This window comes from Bos grunniens, chromosome X (genome assembly GCF_055505025.1).
Source record: "Bos grunniens cultivar Pamir isolate PY7600 chromosome X, Bosgru_T2T1.0, whole genome shotgun sequence".
NCBI classification, from domain to species: domain Eukaryota; kingdom Metazoa; phylum Chordata; class Mammalia; order Artiodactyla; family Bovidae; genus Bos; species Bos grunniens.
Window position 1 is genome coordinate 143,994,145 of NC_141194.1, and position 18,504 is coordinate 144,012,648.

General features: G+C 39.5%; 1 protein-coding gene across 3 annotated transcripts in view; it reads right to left on the bottom strand.

The window, feature by feature from the left end:
* Window positions 1–18,504, bottom strand: part of DOCK11 (dedicator of cytokinesis 11) — a 212,089-nt gene that overhangs the window by 33,250 nt on the left and 160,335 nt on the right. For all 3 annotated transcript variants that reach the window (XM_086388270.1, XM_086388268.1, XM_086388269.1), the window contains 6 exons: window positions 18,360–18,475; window positions 14,299–14,436; window positions 10,546–10,728; window positions 5,786–5,899; window positions 3,335–3,550; window positions 3,193–3,250 (listed from right to left, as the gene is read on the bottom strand). In XM_086388270.1, the coding sequence (XP_086244396.1) occupies window positions 3,193–3,250; window positions 3,335–3,550; window positions 5,786–5,899; window positions 10,546–10,728; window positions 14,299–14,436; window positions 18,360–18,475 (825 nt within the window). The remainder of the gene's footprint in view (window positions 1–3,192; window positions 3,251–3,334; window positions 3,551–5,785; window positions 5,900–10,545; window positions 10,729–14,298; window positions 14,437–18,359; window positions 18,476–18,504) is intronic.

The following is an 18,504-nucleotide window of genomic DNA, read 5'->3' on the forward strand; positions in this document are numbered from 1 at the left end:
CAGTTTTTAAAAACTTTTTATTTTGTATTGGAGTAGAGCCAGATAATAATGCTGTGACAGTTTCAGGTGGACAGCAAAGGGCTCAGCCATACATATATGTGTATCTGTTCTCTTAGATCAACTGATTTACTATTTAAGTAGTTGTTACAGTGGTCAACAATACTAATTTTGGAAAGAGAAGCTTTCAGGCAGATTCCTGAATTAGACTTGTGGAATCCTGAGCCCTTTAAGACCATGACTTCTTTTGTGGATGCCCCCCTGCCAGCCCTATACCAGCCCCAGCTCTATTGAGACACAGTTGTTATTGATCACTGTGTACATTTAAGGTGTATGTGTTGATTTGATACATGTATATATTGTGAAGTGATTACCACACTAGAGTTCATCACCACACATAATTACCATTTTGGACAGAGGAAAAACATTTAAGACCTACTTTCTTAGCAACGTTCAAGTATATAACAAAATCTACTTCACTGTAATCACTATATACATTAGATATCCAGAACATATTCATCCTGTAGGTGGACATTTGCACCCTTTGACCAAAATCGCCCTATTTTTGGCACCCCTCTGGCTACCACCATTCTACTTTCTGCAGCTACAAGTTTGGCTTAAGATTCCACATATAAGTAAGATTGTACAGTATTTGTCTTTCTCTTTCTCAGATTTATTTCACTTAGCAGGATATCCTCAAGGTCTAGCCGTGTTGTCACAAATGGGAGGATTCCCTTCTTTCCATTGACTACATGTGCCATGTCTTCTTCATCCATTCATATGGATCCATTTCATGTTTCCATAATACTAATTGGCATCGTTTCACTTCAACAGGAAGAACTTTTCTCAGCATTTCTTGGAAGACAGGTCTAGTGGTGATGGACTCCCTCAGCTTTTGTTTTCCTGGAAAAGTACTCATCTGTCCATTTCTGAAGGACAAATTTGCTGGATGAAGTATCCTTGGTTGGCAGTAACTTTTTCCTTTCAGAACTTGAAAAATATCATCCTACCCTCTCCTAGCCTGTAAGATTTCTGCGGATAGCATCCCACAGATCATATAGGCTTTCTTCACTCTTCATCCTTATCTTCTCCTCTGACTCGATAATTTCAAAGGTCTAGTATTTTAATGCAGATTATTTCTTCTCCTTGATCCATTCTGTTTTTAATACTCTCTATTTCAGTTTTAACTTCATTCATTGTATTCGTAAGTGCCAGAAAATGTTTGGTTCTTTTTATGAGATTTCCATCTCTGTTTAACTCCTCATTTTGTCTGTGTATTATTTTCCTGATTTTACTAAATTTTCTGTTTTATTGTAGCTCATTGAGCTTCCTTAGAAAAGCTGTTTTGAATTCTTTATTAGATAAATTGCAGATCTCCATGTCTTTCTTACTATAAGATTATTATGATCCTTTGGGGGTGTCATATTTCCTTCATTTTTCATGTTCCTTGAAATTTTGCATTACTATCTTCACATTTTAAATGGCAGCCACCTTCAACCAATTTTACTGATTGAGGGTGAGAAATACTTTCCATCTGTCCTGCTAGAGATTCTGAGGCTTTCACAGACCTTCTATGGATATACCTGCTCTGCAATTCTGGCTCACATATATGACAGAATTCATAACCACATATGTCTTTTCCCCATCATGTAACACACAAGGCCAGGTGCTAACAGTCTCTCATTTGATTTCCCAATGGTGGTGCTACTTGTGGTCTCCCCCTGGCCCACAAACTCTGGCTGGCTTTCTGCACAAGCTCACTAGCCCTCTGTGAGAGCTGACTCTCACTGCCTTCAGCAGCAAGCACACACATCCAGCTACAGGATGGAGGAGAGTGTGGCTGAGGCACATGGAGCACAGGAGGTGCCTGTGGCCCAGTGGGGGATCCACAGGCTAAATATCTCTAGGGATCTGTTGGCAGGCTTTTTCATGAAGTCCATGATGTGGTTAGTAGGGTCTGTTTGCCTGTAATGCCCTCTCAGAATCCTATCTGCAGCTCCCTCAGCCTCTTCCTGCCTCCATCATTCAGCTCACAACTCAGTACTCTGGATAGAGCAAGAGAGAAATGGGCCTCTTTGGGAGCATCCTGTGCTGCTGGGAAATATAGTACCTCATCATATGCTCTCACTTTTCCCTGCATTAGAAATCAAGGGTGAGAAAGTCTCACTTGGCACTGAGCTTTGCCACCTTGTGGAAGGTGACATGAATAAATCAAACTATTCCTCTTACCCTCTTCAATGCATTCAAACTTGTATAATTTTTGTTCCAATAGCATGCTGGAACTTCTCCACTGGACTTCTGGACTTCCCCCAAGGCTTTCTTGTCTGTGGGTGATTATCCAAAACAAGTGTTCTCCAGGGGATCCTAGACTGCAGCTGACAGGGGCTGGAGCCAGCTCATAGGCCACTGCAAGGTCCACAGACAGAACACAGGTCTGTCTGCCCATTACCTGATACATGGGTGGGTAAAATTCCTCCCAAGTCCCTTGGTATGTGAGGCTGGATCCCACAGCTCCCACAAAGGCATTTCATCCAGGTATGGAGGCCAAATTGTTCTTGAGATGGGCATATAAACAAACGACATATTATAGGGCCATCTAGCTGATGTGTGAACTCCCATTTTTGTCTTTTTAGCATTTTAAAAAATATATTTCTTTCTTTCTTTGCCTGCACTGGGTCTTAGCTGTAGCAGGTGAGACCTTTAGTTGCAGCATGCAGGATCTGATTTCCTGACCAGGGATAGAACATGAGCTGGGAGTGCAGGGAAGTCCTCTCAACTCCCTTTTAATACCAAGATACAGTTATACTAAAATGGCTGTAGAGATATAATTCATGGACAGTTGTTGGTAAAGTTGGGGCAGACAGGGGAAAATAAGTGATGTATGTTATCCAGAGCTTCCCATAAGCCCTGAGAAGAATTTAATCTGTGGCAGTCTTCCAGGGAGACAGTCTTGGAAATTGGGCATCAGGCCTGGCCCTGTACTATTTAACTTATTCTTGTACTCTTAATGAAAGCAGAAGGCAAATGAACAATCCAGTTTTCTTTTAGAACAACTTCTGTTCAACAGTGAGTCAGATGAAAGGTGAGCATATTTTCAGAGCTCAATCATATCCCATTCATAGCTGCAAGCTACAAAGATAAAACTCCTTGGGCTAACTGAAGTTCTCCCTGACTTGACGAACAGAAATATCTTACTTTTTCGATGAAGAAACTCTGCAACCAAAGCTGCTACATGGACATAACACATTGCTGCCTGAAAAAGGAGACAAGGAACCGTGAGATTGTGCTCCAGGGGTTTGGGAAGGCTTGTGTTTAGAACAAAGTCATAAGTAGTCACCTCTGAAAAATCTCCATTTTTTATATGAATCTTGGCCATACTATCAAGCCAGGTTTTCCTGAGCTCTGGGGTACTTGCGTAGGACTTGGCTAAGCTATACTGGAGATCAATTAGCATTTCGGGGTCCTTCTCATGCTCCTTCATTTGAGCTGTGGCCATAAGAACAGTACGGATTCTCTTGGTCAAGTCTTTGACTTCTGAGGGAAAAGCAGTTGCCTAATATCAAAACAAACAAAAAAGACATGTTTTTCAATGTTATCCATGTGCTGTAAACCTAAGCAGCCCATCCTGGGAATAACATAGAACTTTTACCCCTTGTTAGAAATCTTGGTGTTAGGTTCTTGGTTCTTGGCATGTGGGCATGCCTCAAGAGTTTTAAATTAATTCTTTAAACAATATTCTACTATCTCAGGCTTCAAAAGCACTGAGTTTGATGGTAGTATATTCCTAACACATAAAAGTATAGACTCTGGAGCCAGACTACCTGGTTTTGAACCCCACCTCCTCTGCTGTCAGTTCAATGTCAATTAAGGTAATCCATATTCACTTTTACTGTGTAATTTTAGTTACAATAATAACTAAAAATTGATATCTTACTATGTACCAAGCAGAGGCCTGGGCACTTTACATGTTTAAAGTTTATAACAACATTATGAATTAAGACTATCATAATTCATTTTACTAATGGGAAAACTGAGATACACAGCAGTTAAGTAGTCTGGCCAAAGTTGTGAAGTTGGTAAGTAGTAGAGACAGGACTGACATCCAGGCAGTTAGGCTACAGAGCTCATGACCTTAGTCATTCTTCCATCCACCCACTACCATATGCATTAACATGAAAACAAATTTCAAATTATGGAAATAAGAGTTTATGAATCACAGAACACTCTCAACAAGTTAAATACATCATTACTTTCTCTTAAAGGGTTGCTTTTGTCTTCAAAAATAGGAAGTTAGAGTTTCCTATTCACCCCACTGGAGTAATCACAATTATATGTAGGGTTCTGAGAAGAGGAGTAGGGACAGGTACAGGCCTTAGGGAGCTTTTCAATGTGAATATCACCAAAGGTGGAGAAAATAATTTTCAAAAGAGTCTTCTTTAAAGATGACTTTTAAAAATTGTTATTGGTGTGTGTGTGTGTGTGTGTATAAAGTCTCTTCATATACATTAATAGAGGTTTCATTTACTGGGAGAAATCTATACCTTTGTTGTAATAGAGTTTATTGGTAATGATTGCCCTACCAGAATAAAACTGTCATTTCACAAATGAATCATGAAAAATATTTCCTATCACGGAGGGCTAAAACAGACCCCATTTACTTTGTAAAAGCTGGCAGTCTAACTTTTATATAACATGGAATTAAGGATGGTAAAAAATGGAAAATACTCTTAGGGTATGAGTAAAAGATGCTAAAGGACATAAGCTATTTCTGTGCTCATGGGATTAGTTGGAGCATATACTGATTTCCTAAGGAACCAGTAGAACTGGCTGAAAAGTTCTACTTTCCCAGCCTGAGACTGGCTGGCACTATTCAGTGTTTTTTGTTTTCTTCAGTCTAAGCAACATTCCTATGGGAATATGTTTTGGTACAAAGATTCGACACGTCGCAAACATCAAGTATGGTATGACTGCAAACTTTTTTTTCCAGATTTTACACAAATTGTCAAATTATGCTGGAAGATGACCTTTCCCAAGAATGGGGACGATTCCTCTGGGAGGAAACATTCTCTATTGGCAAAGGAGTCTTCTTCCCTTCTACATGTACATCACTAAAGAACAGAACCCACTCTCCATACAACAGAACAAATAAACTTTTACAACGTTTTAGGTTTTAAATATATAGGTAGGTCTGAGGAGTGGTGGTCAGGGTCATGGGTTTGACCTCAGCCAATGGTTACCTAAGAACGATAGCCTTGGACATGGGTTTGCCAATGAGTATCTCTGGCATGCCCCAGTTACCAGATGATTCTTTCATCTCGGAATATAATGTTGTAATGAATCCCTTCTGTGCCATTTCTCATCTGCTGACAAAAGGATCCAGCAGCTATCAGCAACTCTAGAAAGTGATGTTTTGTGAAATTTCCAACTGAGTGTTTAATTAACCAATCTTATAAAAGGTAACAACGGTTGAGAAAAAACCCATTTCTTTGTTGAGTAAGTTTAAAATGCAACCCCAGAAAAAATTGAAATCCTATCATACTTACGTATACACAGTACAGTCATTCATCCATGCATTCAACTAATACTGAATATCTACTGTGTACCTGGCAGTCTTCTAGGTGCTAGAGGTACAGGGATGGACTAGACAAAGCCTTGACCTCTGAAGCTCACATTCTGTACACTTGATACTATATAAAAGTTCTGAATCCAATGCACAGTTTACCTTGAGAAGTGAAACTCCCCTGACAGTGAACATGGTCCTAATTTTTCACTTAAAGTGAGAACATACCTTCATAGGTCTGTCACTGTTTGCAAAGTTATTGATAATGAATAAAGACTCCTGAAATCTCGATCCTCCGCTTAGTGCTACATCTGCTATCAGCTGGCTTACAGCAATTATTATCTGTGGAAAGAAGAAAACACCATCTTTCAAATGTCTTTTGAACACATGTTGCTTGTTCTCTTCAATGTACAAACCCATAGGCATTCATACGAAATGCTTCTTTTAAAGATATTAGAGTTCCAAGAAAAGCTACTTTCTTCTTATATGAGGGATTTAAATTCTTCTATTGAAATAGCAATGGTAGGGGCTTCAGAATCTGCCTGCCAACGCTGGAGACATGGGTTCGATTCCTGGTTCGGAAAGATCCCACATGCCACAGAGCACTGAGCCACAACGAGTGCCTCTGCACTCTAGAGCCCGTGAGCTATAACTACTGAGCCCACATGCCACGGCTACTGAAGCCTGCGTGTCCTAGAGTCCATGGTCTGCAACATGAGAAGCCACCGCAATGAGAAGCTGGCACACAGCAATGAAGAGCAGCCCCTACTCATTGGAAATAGAGAAAAGGCTACACAGCAATGAAGAATCCAGCACAGGCAAAAATAAACAAAAAAAAATTTTAGCTAAAGACAAAGTCATATCATAAAAAAGAAATATCAACTTCAGTAAAGCTACAAGATACAAACAAACTTAATACAGAGAAATCCCTTGCATTCCTATACACTAACAATGAAAAATCAGAGAGAAATTAAGGAACAACTCCTTCACTACTTCAACAACAACAGTAAAAACCTAGGAATAAACCTACCTAAAGGGACAAAAGACTCAAAGGCAGAAAACTATAAGACACTGATGAAAGAAATCAAACACAACACAAATAGATGGAGAAATACACCATGTTCGTGGATTGGAAAAAAAATCAATATTGGGAAAATGACCATACCCATACTACCCAAAGTAATCTACAGATTCAATGCAATCCCTATCAAATTACCAATGGCATTTTTCACAGAACTAGAACAAAAAATTTTACAATATGTATGGAAATACAAAAGACCCCAAATAGCCAAAGCAACCTTGATAAAGAAAAAATGGAGCTAGAGGAATCAACCTTGCTGACTTCTGACTATACTACAAAGCTACAGTAATGAAGACAGTATGGTATTGGCACAAAACCAGAATTATAGATCAATGGAGGTTCCTAGTTTCAAATTTTATTCAGAGTTCTCTTGGTTTGATGTGAAAAATCTTCCAAACACATAGCACAGCTAGAGCTGAAACCGTTTTCATAATTAGTGAACTGATACAATGGTAAATACAGGTATCTGCCTTCAGTATGTTTGCTAGTTAGTAGTTTTGGCAAAGTTGGGAATAAATGACATTTCTTTGATGGTTTCTTATTTCTTTTCACTAGTCTATCTCAGTGTGCTGGACTTCCAACTCCAGTGCCTCAGCTCTCTCCTTTGTTTCTGACTAGGGCCCATCTAAATAATGCCATGTAATGGTGCTTCTAGGCCTCAATGATGGCTCAGCTGTAAAGAATCTGCCTGCAGTTCAGGAGATGTCGGTTTGATCCCAGGGTCAGGAAGATACCCTGGAAGAAGGCATGGCAAGCCACTCCAGTATTTTTGGCTGGAGAATCCCATTAAGAGAGGAGCCTGGTAATCTACAGTCCGTAGGGTCGCAAAGAGTCAGACACGACTGAAGCAACTGAGCATGTATGCATGGGACTTTTAAATCTCTCAGGCTCCCGTTAATGAATGCTTATATGATTCAGGCTAAGGTGATAGTGGCCAGAAGCTTTACCCCTGGTCCTGATAAGCAAGATACTGTAGGAGTTGGGTGTAGGCTCTTGAGTCCAACTGACCTAGATTCAAACTTTGACTTTATCAACTACGCACTGAATGGCTTTGAGAAAATGAGTAAACCCCCTGTGCCTCACTTTCCTTAAAGGCAATATAGGGATAATAACAATACCTACATTATAGAGCGTTGTGAGGATTTAAAAGATCATAATCATAATACTACAAGTTAATCAGCTTATTTAGCACTTAGAACCAGAGTCTGCAATTTATTAATTCATTTCTATTTGAATTTTATTTTTAAACTTTACAATATTGTATTAGTTTTGCCAAATATCAAAATGAATCTGCCACAGGTATACATGTGTTCCCCAGCCTGAACCCTGCTCCCTCCTCCCTCCCCATGCCATCCCTCTGGGTCGTCCCAGTGCACCAGCCCCAAGCATCCAGTATCATGCATTGAACCTGGACTGGCGACTCGTTTCATACATGATATTATACATGTTTCAATGCCATTCTCCCAAATCTCCCCACCCTGTCCCTCTCCCACAGAGTCCATAAGACTGATCTATACATCAGAGTCTCTTTTGCTGTCTCGTACACAGGGTTATTGTTACGATCTTTCTAAATTCCATATATATGTGTTAGTATACTGTATTGGTGTTTTTCTTTCTGGCTTACTTCACTCTGTATAATAGGTTCCAGTTTCATCCAACTCATTAGAACTGATTCAAATGTATTCTTTTTAATGGCTGAGTAATACTCCATTGTGTATATGTACCACTGCTTTCTTATCCATTCATCTGCTGATGGACATCTAGGGTGCTTCCATGTCCTGGCTATTATAAACAGTGCTGCGATGAACATTGGGGTACACGTGTCTCTTTCAATTCTGGTTTCCTCAGTGTGTATGCCTAGCAGTGGGATTGCTGGATCATAATGCAGCTCTATTTCCAGTTTTTTAAGGAATCTCCACACTGTTCTCCATAGTGGCTGTACTAGTTTGCCTTCCCACCAACAGTGTAAGAGGGTTCCCTTTTCTCCACACCCTCTCCAGCATTTATTGCTTGTAGACTTTTGGATTGCAGCCATTCTGACTGGCGTGAAATGGTACCTCATAGTGGTTTTGATTTGCATTTCTCTGATAATGAGTGATGTTGAGCATCTTTTCATGTGTTTGTTAGCCATCTGTATGTCTTCTTTGGAGAAATGTCTATTTAGTTCTTTGGCCCATTTTTTGATTGGGTCATTTATTTTTCTAGAGTTGAGCTGTCAGAGTTGCTTGTATATTTTTGAGATTAGTTGTTTGTCAGTTGCTTCATTTGCTATTATTTTCTCCCATTCTGAAGGCTGCCTTTTCACCTTGCTAATATTAGAATATAGGACTTGAGACAAATTGATGTTTTAACACAGAAGAATGGACCCTAATAGGGAAATTCAAAAATATCAGCACACTAATTGCAGAAATGCTTTGGAAGAAGGTGGTATTCAAGTGACATCTCAATGAAAGCAAGTATTAGACACCCTAACATATAATGCTAGACCTAGTATCCAAAAATAACTAGATACAACATTTTACAGAAAGCATATACTTCTATCAGAGTTTCACATCTCTTATGACGTTTCTAAAAAGCTACTTATGGCCATTTCTTTATTTATAACCCAGTCTCCAACAAACAAATGCAATGGGACTGATCATGGCAGTAAAGATAGAAATATGACCAAGCATTTCCCATATTACAAAGAGGGCAACTGAGCCAAGAACTCCCAACTGTGTTTCAGTTCACACCTGTTTCATCACATAAGCAAAAAATTATGGAGATGTTGAATAACAACTGCCATATACTAAGTGTCTATTATGAGCTAGGCATTTTGTGCCTGGCACTACACACACTTTATTTTTAACCCTCATTATAAACCCCACAAGCTAAAACATACTTGGCCTCATTTTACAGATGAGGCAAATAGTTAAGACAAACTGAGTAACTTCCCTGCCACTGCTGCTGCTGCTAAGTCGCTTCAGTCGTGTCCAACTCTGTGCAACTCCATAGACGGCAGCCCACCAGGCTCCCCCGTCCCTGGGACTCTCCAGGCAAGAACACTAGAGTGGGTTGCCATTTCCTTCAATGCATGAAAGTGAAAAGTGAAAGTGAAGTCGCTCAGTCGTGTCCGACTCCTAGTGACCCCATGTACTTGCAGCCCACCAGGGTCCTCCATCCATAGGATTTTCCAGGCAAGAGTACTGGAGTGGGGTGCCATTGCCTTCTCCGGAGTAACTTCCTTAGAGTCACATATTAAGTAAGTAGCTAAGCTATGATTGAAGTCCAGGTAGGTATGTTTCCAAAGTCCATGTTTTCCACTAAACTTTGAGACTTCACTCATTTCTTAACTAACTGGGCATGCCGGAACATGATAAAACACAAGTAACTTCATTTGTTACTTAATCATCTCTTTAATACTCACCATAACCATATGAGGTAGGTATGGATATTTACCACTGTTTTACTTATGAAGCATCTGAGGTACTGAGAGACCAAAGAAGTCCTTGCTAAGGTCACACAGTATGTGATACTTGTGGGATCTGAAAACTATGCTCTTAATATCTCTGTTCTCAAGCCGTGTTGTCCAGTAGAAATAGGATATGAGTCCCATGTGTAATATTGAATTGTCTAGCAGCCACATTAAAAAGTAAAACGACACAAGTGAATTTTGATTTATTTTACTTAAACCAATATATCCAAAATATCATTTGAGCATATAGTCAATATAAAGCAATTGAGATATTTTACTTGTTTGCACTAAATGTTCAAAAGTCAATATGTCCTGAATTGAGACTAGCCACATTTCAAGTACTAGATGGCCACCTGTGGCTAGTAGCTTTGTATTAGACTGGGGAGGTCTAGATCTTAATGTAGAGAGGCTAAAGATTGAACAGAAGAAAGAGAAGCTTCGGTGTTCACTGACCTGCAGATGTGTCCTTAAAAACGTTTTCCTTTTGGTGTACTCAAAGTTGTTTCTCATCAGAAGATACAAAAGCGCAGAGGCTTCATTCCTGGTTGAGCTAATCTTTGATGTGCAGCACTTTAGAACCTCGTAGCAAAATGCAGCACACATGTTTACCCTTCCTTTGAAAAAGGCCGAGGGAAACTAAACAATAGGAAAAACATAAAGAATTATCTGAAAAACCATAAAACAGAAGTCAATCAACTATCAAGTGCCTACATTATTCTACCTAAAACTAAGCTGGGTGCGTTGAGGATACACAATCAACATAAGATTAGGGCACCGCTCTGGAGAACCCAAGCTAGATAAAAACATACAGACCAGCATGTATTAATGAACGACTGAAATGATGACTCATTTCATGATGATGGTCTCAATTTGGGCCATAAAAATGGGAAGGCCAATCTGCATTACTTACTCTTTTGCTTTATATTTAAACAGTTCCTTACGTTGTAAACTTCCAAATGCTGTGAACATTATATCTATTCAGCAAAGAAAGTTGATCTTTTAACAAAATGGCATATAGATGAAGTGTAGACACACAAACATAAACACGTGCATCCTCTACTCATAAACAGTGCTGAGTAAAATACAGGTTGGCATAGAAAAAGTACACAAGTGACTATCTAATGCTCAAAACAGGCAAGGGACTGCTACTTTTGGAATGTATTCAGTCTGCTTTGTGGAATATAAGCTGTACATAGAACATAGGCTTATTGCAAACTTCCATGCTGACATGTCTCGGCAAGTGAGTACTTAGCTGCTCCAGGGTACACAGTGCATTTTTTCAGGGAGTGTGAAGCTAGATTCTTTCAAAATCATTCTCAGGAATATTGGATTTAAACCCATATTATAGGAATCAACGTAAGGCTAGGGCCTAATTTCAATATTATTTCTCAGAAATATTGAATTTAAGCCCATATTATAGGAATCTATCTTCTTTTTATCACCTTAACACTAAGTACAATGCTTCTTACTGTTTATGCGTCTTCATCTATTAATGAACATTTAATAAATGTTTTCTAGCTGGCATTGAAAAAATCTCATCAATGGTTTCACCAGATCAAATAAACCTTGTTGGGCAAGATACTCCTGTATGAAAATACAGGAAGGGAAGGCACAGCAGTAGAGTAGTTAATCTGCTATAGGAAGTCTTCTGTCACTTCTCTGAGTGGGCAATGACCAAAATTATCAATGACCTTGTAATGCCAATTCCAATGGACTCCCTTTCCACCTTATCTTGTTAGGCCACTCTGTATTGCATAATAATGCTGATACTCTCTTCTCCTTTGCTTCTTTCTTGCCTTTCTTCTATATCTGTGACTGCTGCCTTTCATCTCCTCCATAGACTTCTCTTCCAACCCCTTCTATGTTGCTTTTCCCCAACATACTGCTCTAAACTTTTTGTTGTTGTTCTTGCTCTTCCAGGGGAACTTAAACCACTCCCATGGCTCCAACTGCCACTGGTATGCTGATGAGCTCCCTAATTCACTCTGTTCCAACTAAACTGAACTTTCAGTTCCCAGAATTTCAAGCTCTATCCCTTCTCCCTAGAATGTTCTTCCTTGAGCTTTTCAAATGGCTGGCCCCTTTTCATGTTTCAGGTCTCATTTTAGAAGTGACAAACCCAGATTCCAACTACATGACGTTCTAGAAAAGCAAGACTGGGGAGACAGTAAAAAGACTGTAGATTTCCAGGGGGTGGTGGGGAGGGGAGTGGTGAATTGGTGGAGATTTTTAGGGCAGTTAAAATACTTCGTTTGATACTAAGATGGGAACATGTCATTTTTCCAAACCCATGGGATATGCACTGAGAATGAGTCTTAATGTGCACTGTGCACCTTGCAACACTGTTGTTGTTTAGTTGCTAAGTCGTGTCTGACTCTTTCCCGATCACATGGACTTCAGCCTGCCAGGCTCCTCTGTTCATGGGATTTCCAAGGCAAACATACTGGAGCGGGTTGCCATTTCCTTCTGTAGGTGATCTTCCCAGTGCAGGGATTGAACCTGACTCTCTTGTATTATCAGCCAAGTTCTTTTTACCACTGACCCACCAGGGGAGCCCATGAGGAAGATTATTATGTGTCAATGTAAATTCATCAGTTGTAATAAATGCAGCACTCTGGTGGCAGATGTTGATAATCAGGGAGACTGTATGTATGGTTGTGGGGGTGGGGATATATAGGAAACTTCTGTATTTCCCATTGTATTTTGCTGTGAATTTAAAATTGGTTTCAAAACATAGAGTCTTAATTTAAAAAGTTAAAATATAAAAATAAGTGACAGACCCATCAAAAGTAACCCCCACAAATCATTATCCTCTATTTCACCCCCTTGGTTCCTTCTAAGAACTTGTTCCGATTACCATTTTATTTACTAATTTATTTTCTCTCCCCCTTCCACCCACTGAAATCTGCATGACAGCAGAGATTATGCTTCTGTACTATATTCAAAGAGATTTTCCCATACCTGCAACAATTTTCTTAGTACAAATCTAATTATGTTGCTTTCCTGCTCCCCAACACCTAAAAGATGAAATCTAATTGAAAAACATGAGGATACAACCATCTGGTCCTCACTGACTTCTTCAGTCTCATCTCAGTTGCTGAGTACAAACTAAATCCTAACTTGAGTGCTGCAGAGAAATGTTGCTCAATTAGTGTTTCCTGTCCTTCCATTTACCCTCAGTTCTCTGTAGGCTTCCTTTATCCTAATGGTATTTGTAGGTGCGCATCAATGTGTGCTTTCCTCTACTGGACAATAAGTCTTCACACTGTATCCTTGACACAAAGTCTGACACCAGGAATTACCCATCCAGTCACTGTTCATTAAATGAATTATTTCTGAATCTCGTTCCCTTAGTTTCTTGTCATATGTTTCCACTGAACTCAGTTTTCCATTTATTTCTTTATTCACAAAATTGCATTAAAGAATGGCAATTTAAAAATAAACCTTCAAAATCATCTACTTTTCTATGAATTTGGGACAATAAGTTGCCATGCAAATAATGACAAAAAAAAGTTGCTCAGCTAGCCTATTCCAAGAATCAGTTAACTGAATTTGTCTTGTTGGAGTTACACATACCAGAGTGGAAGCCTAGACTGTGCCTTTCCATAATTTTAACTCCGTCTAGGTTTCTGATGCTTAACAGACCAGCAATAAATTTTTGCTGAGTCATATTTGTTCCTAAAAACCTAGTCTGAAGTTTTAGTTTACATGAAGTAAATGGCCTGAAAATCTGGAGCCCAAAGATACAATTAGCACTGAAAGGAAGGATTCATCCATCTATACATGTATTAAGTGCCTACCACTTGCAAGATACCATACAAGGCCCTGGGGTTTTGTAACTTGTCTCTGCTTTGAAAGTGATTACACATGAGTGCACTCACAATTTATATATCTTCAGCATGATAATACTTTAAAAAGAAACCAAAGAGAAGAAATATTGGCCGTTGATAACTTTACCATGACACTCCTCAAAGGAGCCTACTGGGGGAAAAAAAAAAAAACAGGAATAACAAAATGAAATTAAAAGCACGTGCTGATTTTAGGGAATTCATGGTCAGGCCCTCTTTCTGTATTTTGCTGTTCTGTATTAATGTTTACAAAGGCAAGATTTAATGGCTTCATTAGCTGAGGTTTGGAGATCCTGTTCCCCTGATCTTTCTTACCAAGAAGCAAGGCCACTCGCAGCCGCAAAGATTTGTTCCTTACCTTACTAATGAACGCTCGAAGTGAGGCAAATACATGTTTCAGCGACACTTCAGACTGCCCATTTTTAAGAAAAGCAAGATGAATATCAAATACTTTTTTCATTAATGGGTTGTGGCCATCATTATTTAAAAGTTGACTCTAGAAAACATAAAAAAGCTTTTTTTGACAAATAGTTTATGCTGCTCCCCCTAAAATGAGAGAACAGTCTTTACCAATACCTATTCATCAAACCACTGCTTGAAAAATAACAATAAGAAGCTTGCTGCTGCTGCTGCTAAGTTACTTCAATCCTGTCTGACTTTGTGCGACCCCATAGACGGCAGCCCACCAAGCTCCTCTGTCCCTGGGATTCTCCAGACAAGAATACTAGAGTGGGTTGCCATTTCCTTCTCCAATGCATGAAAGTGAAAAGTGAAAGTGAAGTCGCTCAGTCGTGTCCGATTCTTAGCGACCCCATGGACTGCAGCCCACCAGGCTCCTCCATCCATGGGACTTTCCAGGCAAGAGTACTGGAGTGGGGTGCCATTGCCTTCTCCTATAGCTTTTGTATTTCTCTGACAGAAACAAAGTAATGTAAGAATTAAGGAAAACATCAATTCTATTTTAAAATTCTATTATCCAATTTGTTTTAAAATGTATGTTTAGTGTATGTCTAGCCACTGGAGACAATTAAACCCTCTATGAGTAGAGATAATAACAGGTATCACAATTGAAAGACTACACAAACTGTTTAAAGGTTCCTTAGATACTAATTAGGAATAGGCTGCAGAATCTCTTTATGAAGTATTAAATTTGTTCTGATTAATGTGCAACTCAAATTCATTTTTATTGTGCCAGTAAATAAAGACGTTTGATTTCAAAATGTGCACTCTTATTCCTTGCTTCTATTCAAATATTTCTTAATTTATTTAATATACATCTCTTGGTAGATGACAGGCACTATCCTAAGTGCTTTAGAAATTTTAACTCACTGTTTTATTGTGAGACTGGAGGTGGAAAGGGGGACTGACTGCATATGGGCACCAAGGATCTTTTTGAGATAATGGGAATGATTGGATTGTAATGACTGCACAACTCTGTAAACTTACTAAAGTAAAGATATAAAAGAAACTAGAAACTGTAGAGACGAAGATTGCCGGGAGAAATGTCAATAACCTCAGATATGCAGATGACACCACCCTTATGGCAGAAAATGAAGAGGAACTAAAAAGCCTCTTGATGAAAGTGAAAGTGGAGAGTGAAAAAGTTGGCTTAAAGCTCAACATTCAGAAAACGAAGATCATGGCATCTGGTCCCACCACTTCATGGGAAATAGATGGGGAAACAGTGGAAACAGTGTCAGACTTTATTTTTCTGGGCTCCAAAATCACTGCAGATGGTGACTGCAGCCATGAAATTAAAAGACGCTTACTCCTTGGAAGGAAAGTTATGACCAACCTAGATAGCATATTGAAAAGCAGAGACATTACTTTGCCAACAAAGGTTCGTCTAGTCAAGGCTATGGTTTTTCCAGCGGTCATGTATGGATGTGAGAGTTGGACTGTGAAGAAGGCTGAGCGCTGAAGAATTGATGCTTTTGAACTGTGGTGTTGGAGAAGACTCTTGAGAGTCCCTTGCACTGCAAGGAGATCCAACCAGTCCATTCTGAAGGAGATCAGCCCTGGGATTTCTTTGGAAGGAATGATGCTAAAGCTGAAACTCCAGTACTTTGGCCACTTCATGCCAAGAGTTGACTCATTGGAAAAGACTCTGATGCTGGGAGGGATTGGGGGCAGGAGGAGAAGGGGACGACAGAGGATGAGATGGCTGGATGGCATCACTGACTCGATGGACGTGAGTCTCAGTGAACTCCGGGAGTTGGTGATGGACAGGGAGGCCTGGCGTGCTGTGATTCATGGGGTCGCAGAGTCGGACACGACTGAGTGACTGATCTGATCTGATCTATTGGTTTGTGACCCTTTTTGTTTAAAAAAGAATGCATTGGATAATGTCTTCAGCCCTGCTCTCCTGTCCTTTAAGAAACCAATTAGTAGGTTACAAATTGGCCGTAAGTAACAACAAAAAACCAAAACCATATGACTATTTGTAAGAGATTTAATGGTAACACTGATAGCCAGAATCCAAGAATGGTGCTCCATCTTTCTGGCTCCTCCCTTGCAGTCAAGTGAAGTGAAGTCTCTCAGTCTGTGTCCGACTCTTTGCAACCCCGTGGACTATAGCCTACCAGGCTCCTCGGTCCTTGGGATTTTCCAGTTAAGAGTGCTGGAGTAGGTTGCCATTTCCTTCTCCAGGGGATCTTCCTGACCCAGGGATCAAGCCCAGGTCTCCCACATTGCAGGCAGACACTTTACCGTCTGAGCTATCAGGGAAGCCCAAAACCATATGCATATTTGTAACAGATTTAATGGTAACACTGATAGCCAGAATCCCAGAATGGTGCTCCATCTTTCTGTCTCCTCCCATAGTCTACTTAAAAGCATGGGGAGGTGGTTAGAAGCAAGGACTCTTGTGATAACTAGCCAAGATTAAATTCCTGATCTGCTACTGACTAGCTATGTGACATTAAGTTCCCTGTGAGCTTCACTTTTCTCACTTTAAAATGGGAAAAATAATAGTATCTACATCACAAAGCTAGTATGAGGATTAAAGGTGAGTTAATACTTGTGCTTTTAAGTTGACTGAGGTTTAATTTACATACAACAAAATTTACCTATTTTAAATGTATCATTCAGTTATTTTTAGTAAAGTTACAGAGTCGTGCAGTCATTGCAATCCATTCATTCCCATCATCTCAAAAAGATCCTTGGTGCCCATCTGCAGTGCTCTTTTCCACCTCCAGTCCCACAACAGAAAAGTGAGTTAATATTTCTAAAGCACTTAGGATAGTGCCTGTCATCTAACAGAGATGTCAACTAACAAGAGATGTGTGTTACATAAATAAGAAATGTCTGAATAGGAGGAAGAAATAACAATGCAAACCTTGAGACCAAATGTCTTATTTACTGGCAAAATAAAAAATGAATTTGGGTTGAATTTTAATCAGAACAAACTTAATACTTCATACAGAAATTCTGCAGTCTATTTCTCATTACTATCTAATTCAGTTTTCCCTTATAAGATTCTTTGAAAAGCACAGGCCTGGTTTCCATAGTAAATCTGGAGGCCTGAAGCAATTAACTGAATTACTTTGAGAAGGGGAAAGAAAAGAAAAAAAAATCTGTGTAGCTCAGATGAAAATCCAGCAAGAGTTTTCACTTTTGACTTCTCCCACTACTGTTACCTCACATTACGGTTATATGGGCTCCCCTGGTAGCTCAGCTGGTAAAGAATCCGCCTGCAATGTGGGAAGCCTGGGTTAAGTCTCTCAGTTGGAAGATTCCCTGGAGGAGGAAATGGCAAACCACTCCAGTATTCTTGCCTGGAGAATCCCAGGGACAGAGGAGCCTAGAAGGCTACAACCATGGGGTCACAGAGTCGGACACGACTGAGTGACTAAGCAAAGCACATAGTTATATAGTGTTTATTCAAAGCTCTCTAACATCCATTATCTCATTTTACACCTTCAGCAACCCTGCAAGATAACTGCTTTCAGTTTCTTCTTCTTCTATTTTTTAATCCTAGCAATGATGATTTGTACTGAGAGGCAAGCATCTGAGTAAAACCAATAAACCCCTGACAAGGGACGCCAGCCAGCCAGCCTGCCTGGATATCATCTGGCTTGACAAGACACCTCATCTCAACAGGTATTTGGACAGACTGACTCAATCATAATTTAGGCTAAAAATGACTGGATATTTTCATAAAAGTATGAAAAAACCTGTTTTTAAACACAAAAATAACAGAGAAGGGAAATAAAGAACAAATTATTAACAGTCCAAATTATTCCAAAGAACAAATTATTAAGGCTGAGTCTCAGTTATTTCTTGAGGTCACACTAGGTCTGCCACCCACGTTTCCTGACTGCTCACTGGGGTCTTTTATACTAAGCTTCATCTGTCTAGTTAATTTTTGCATACTTTCTTTGCAATGATACCAACTGAATCCTAACTTTTCATTTTTACCTTGAAACACTGAGTGAAAAATGATATGGTATCTAATACTGTTAGGGAAACTTCCGTAGCAGTATTTCCTTCAAGAAGTGCCTGATGGAAAATGTCTGCTTCAGTTGTTGAAGAACCTGAAATTTAAAAAAAAAAAAAAGGAAAT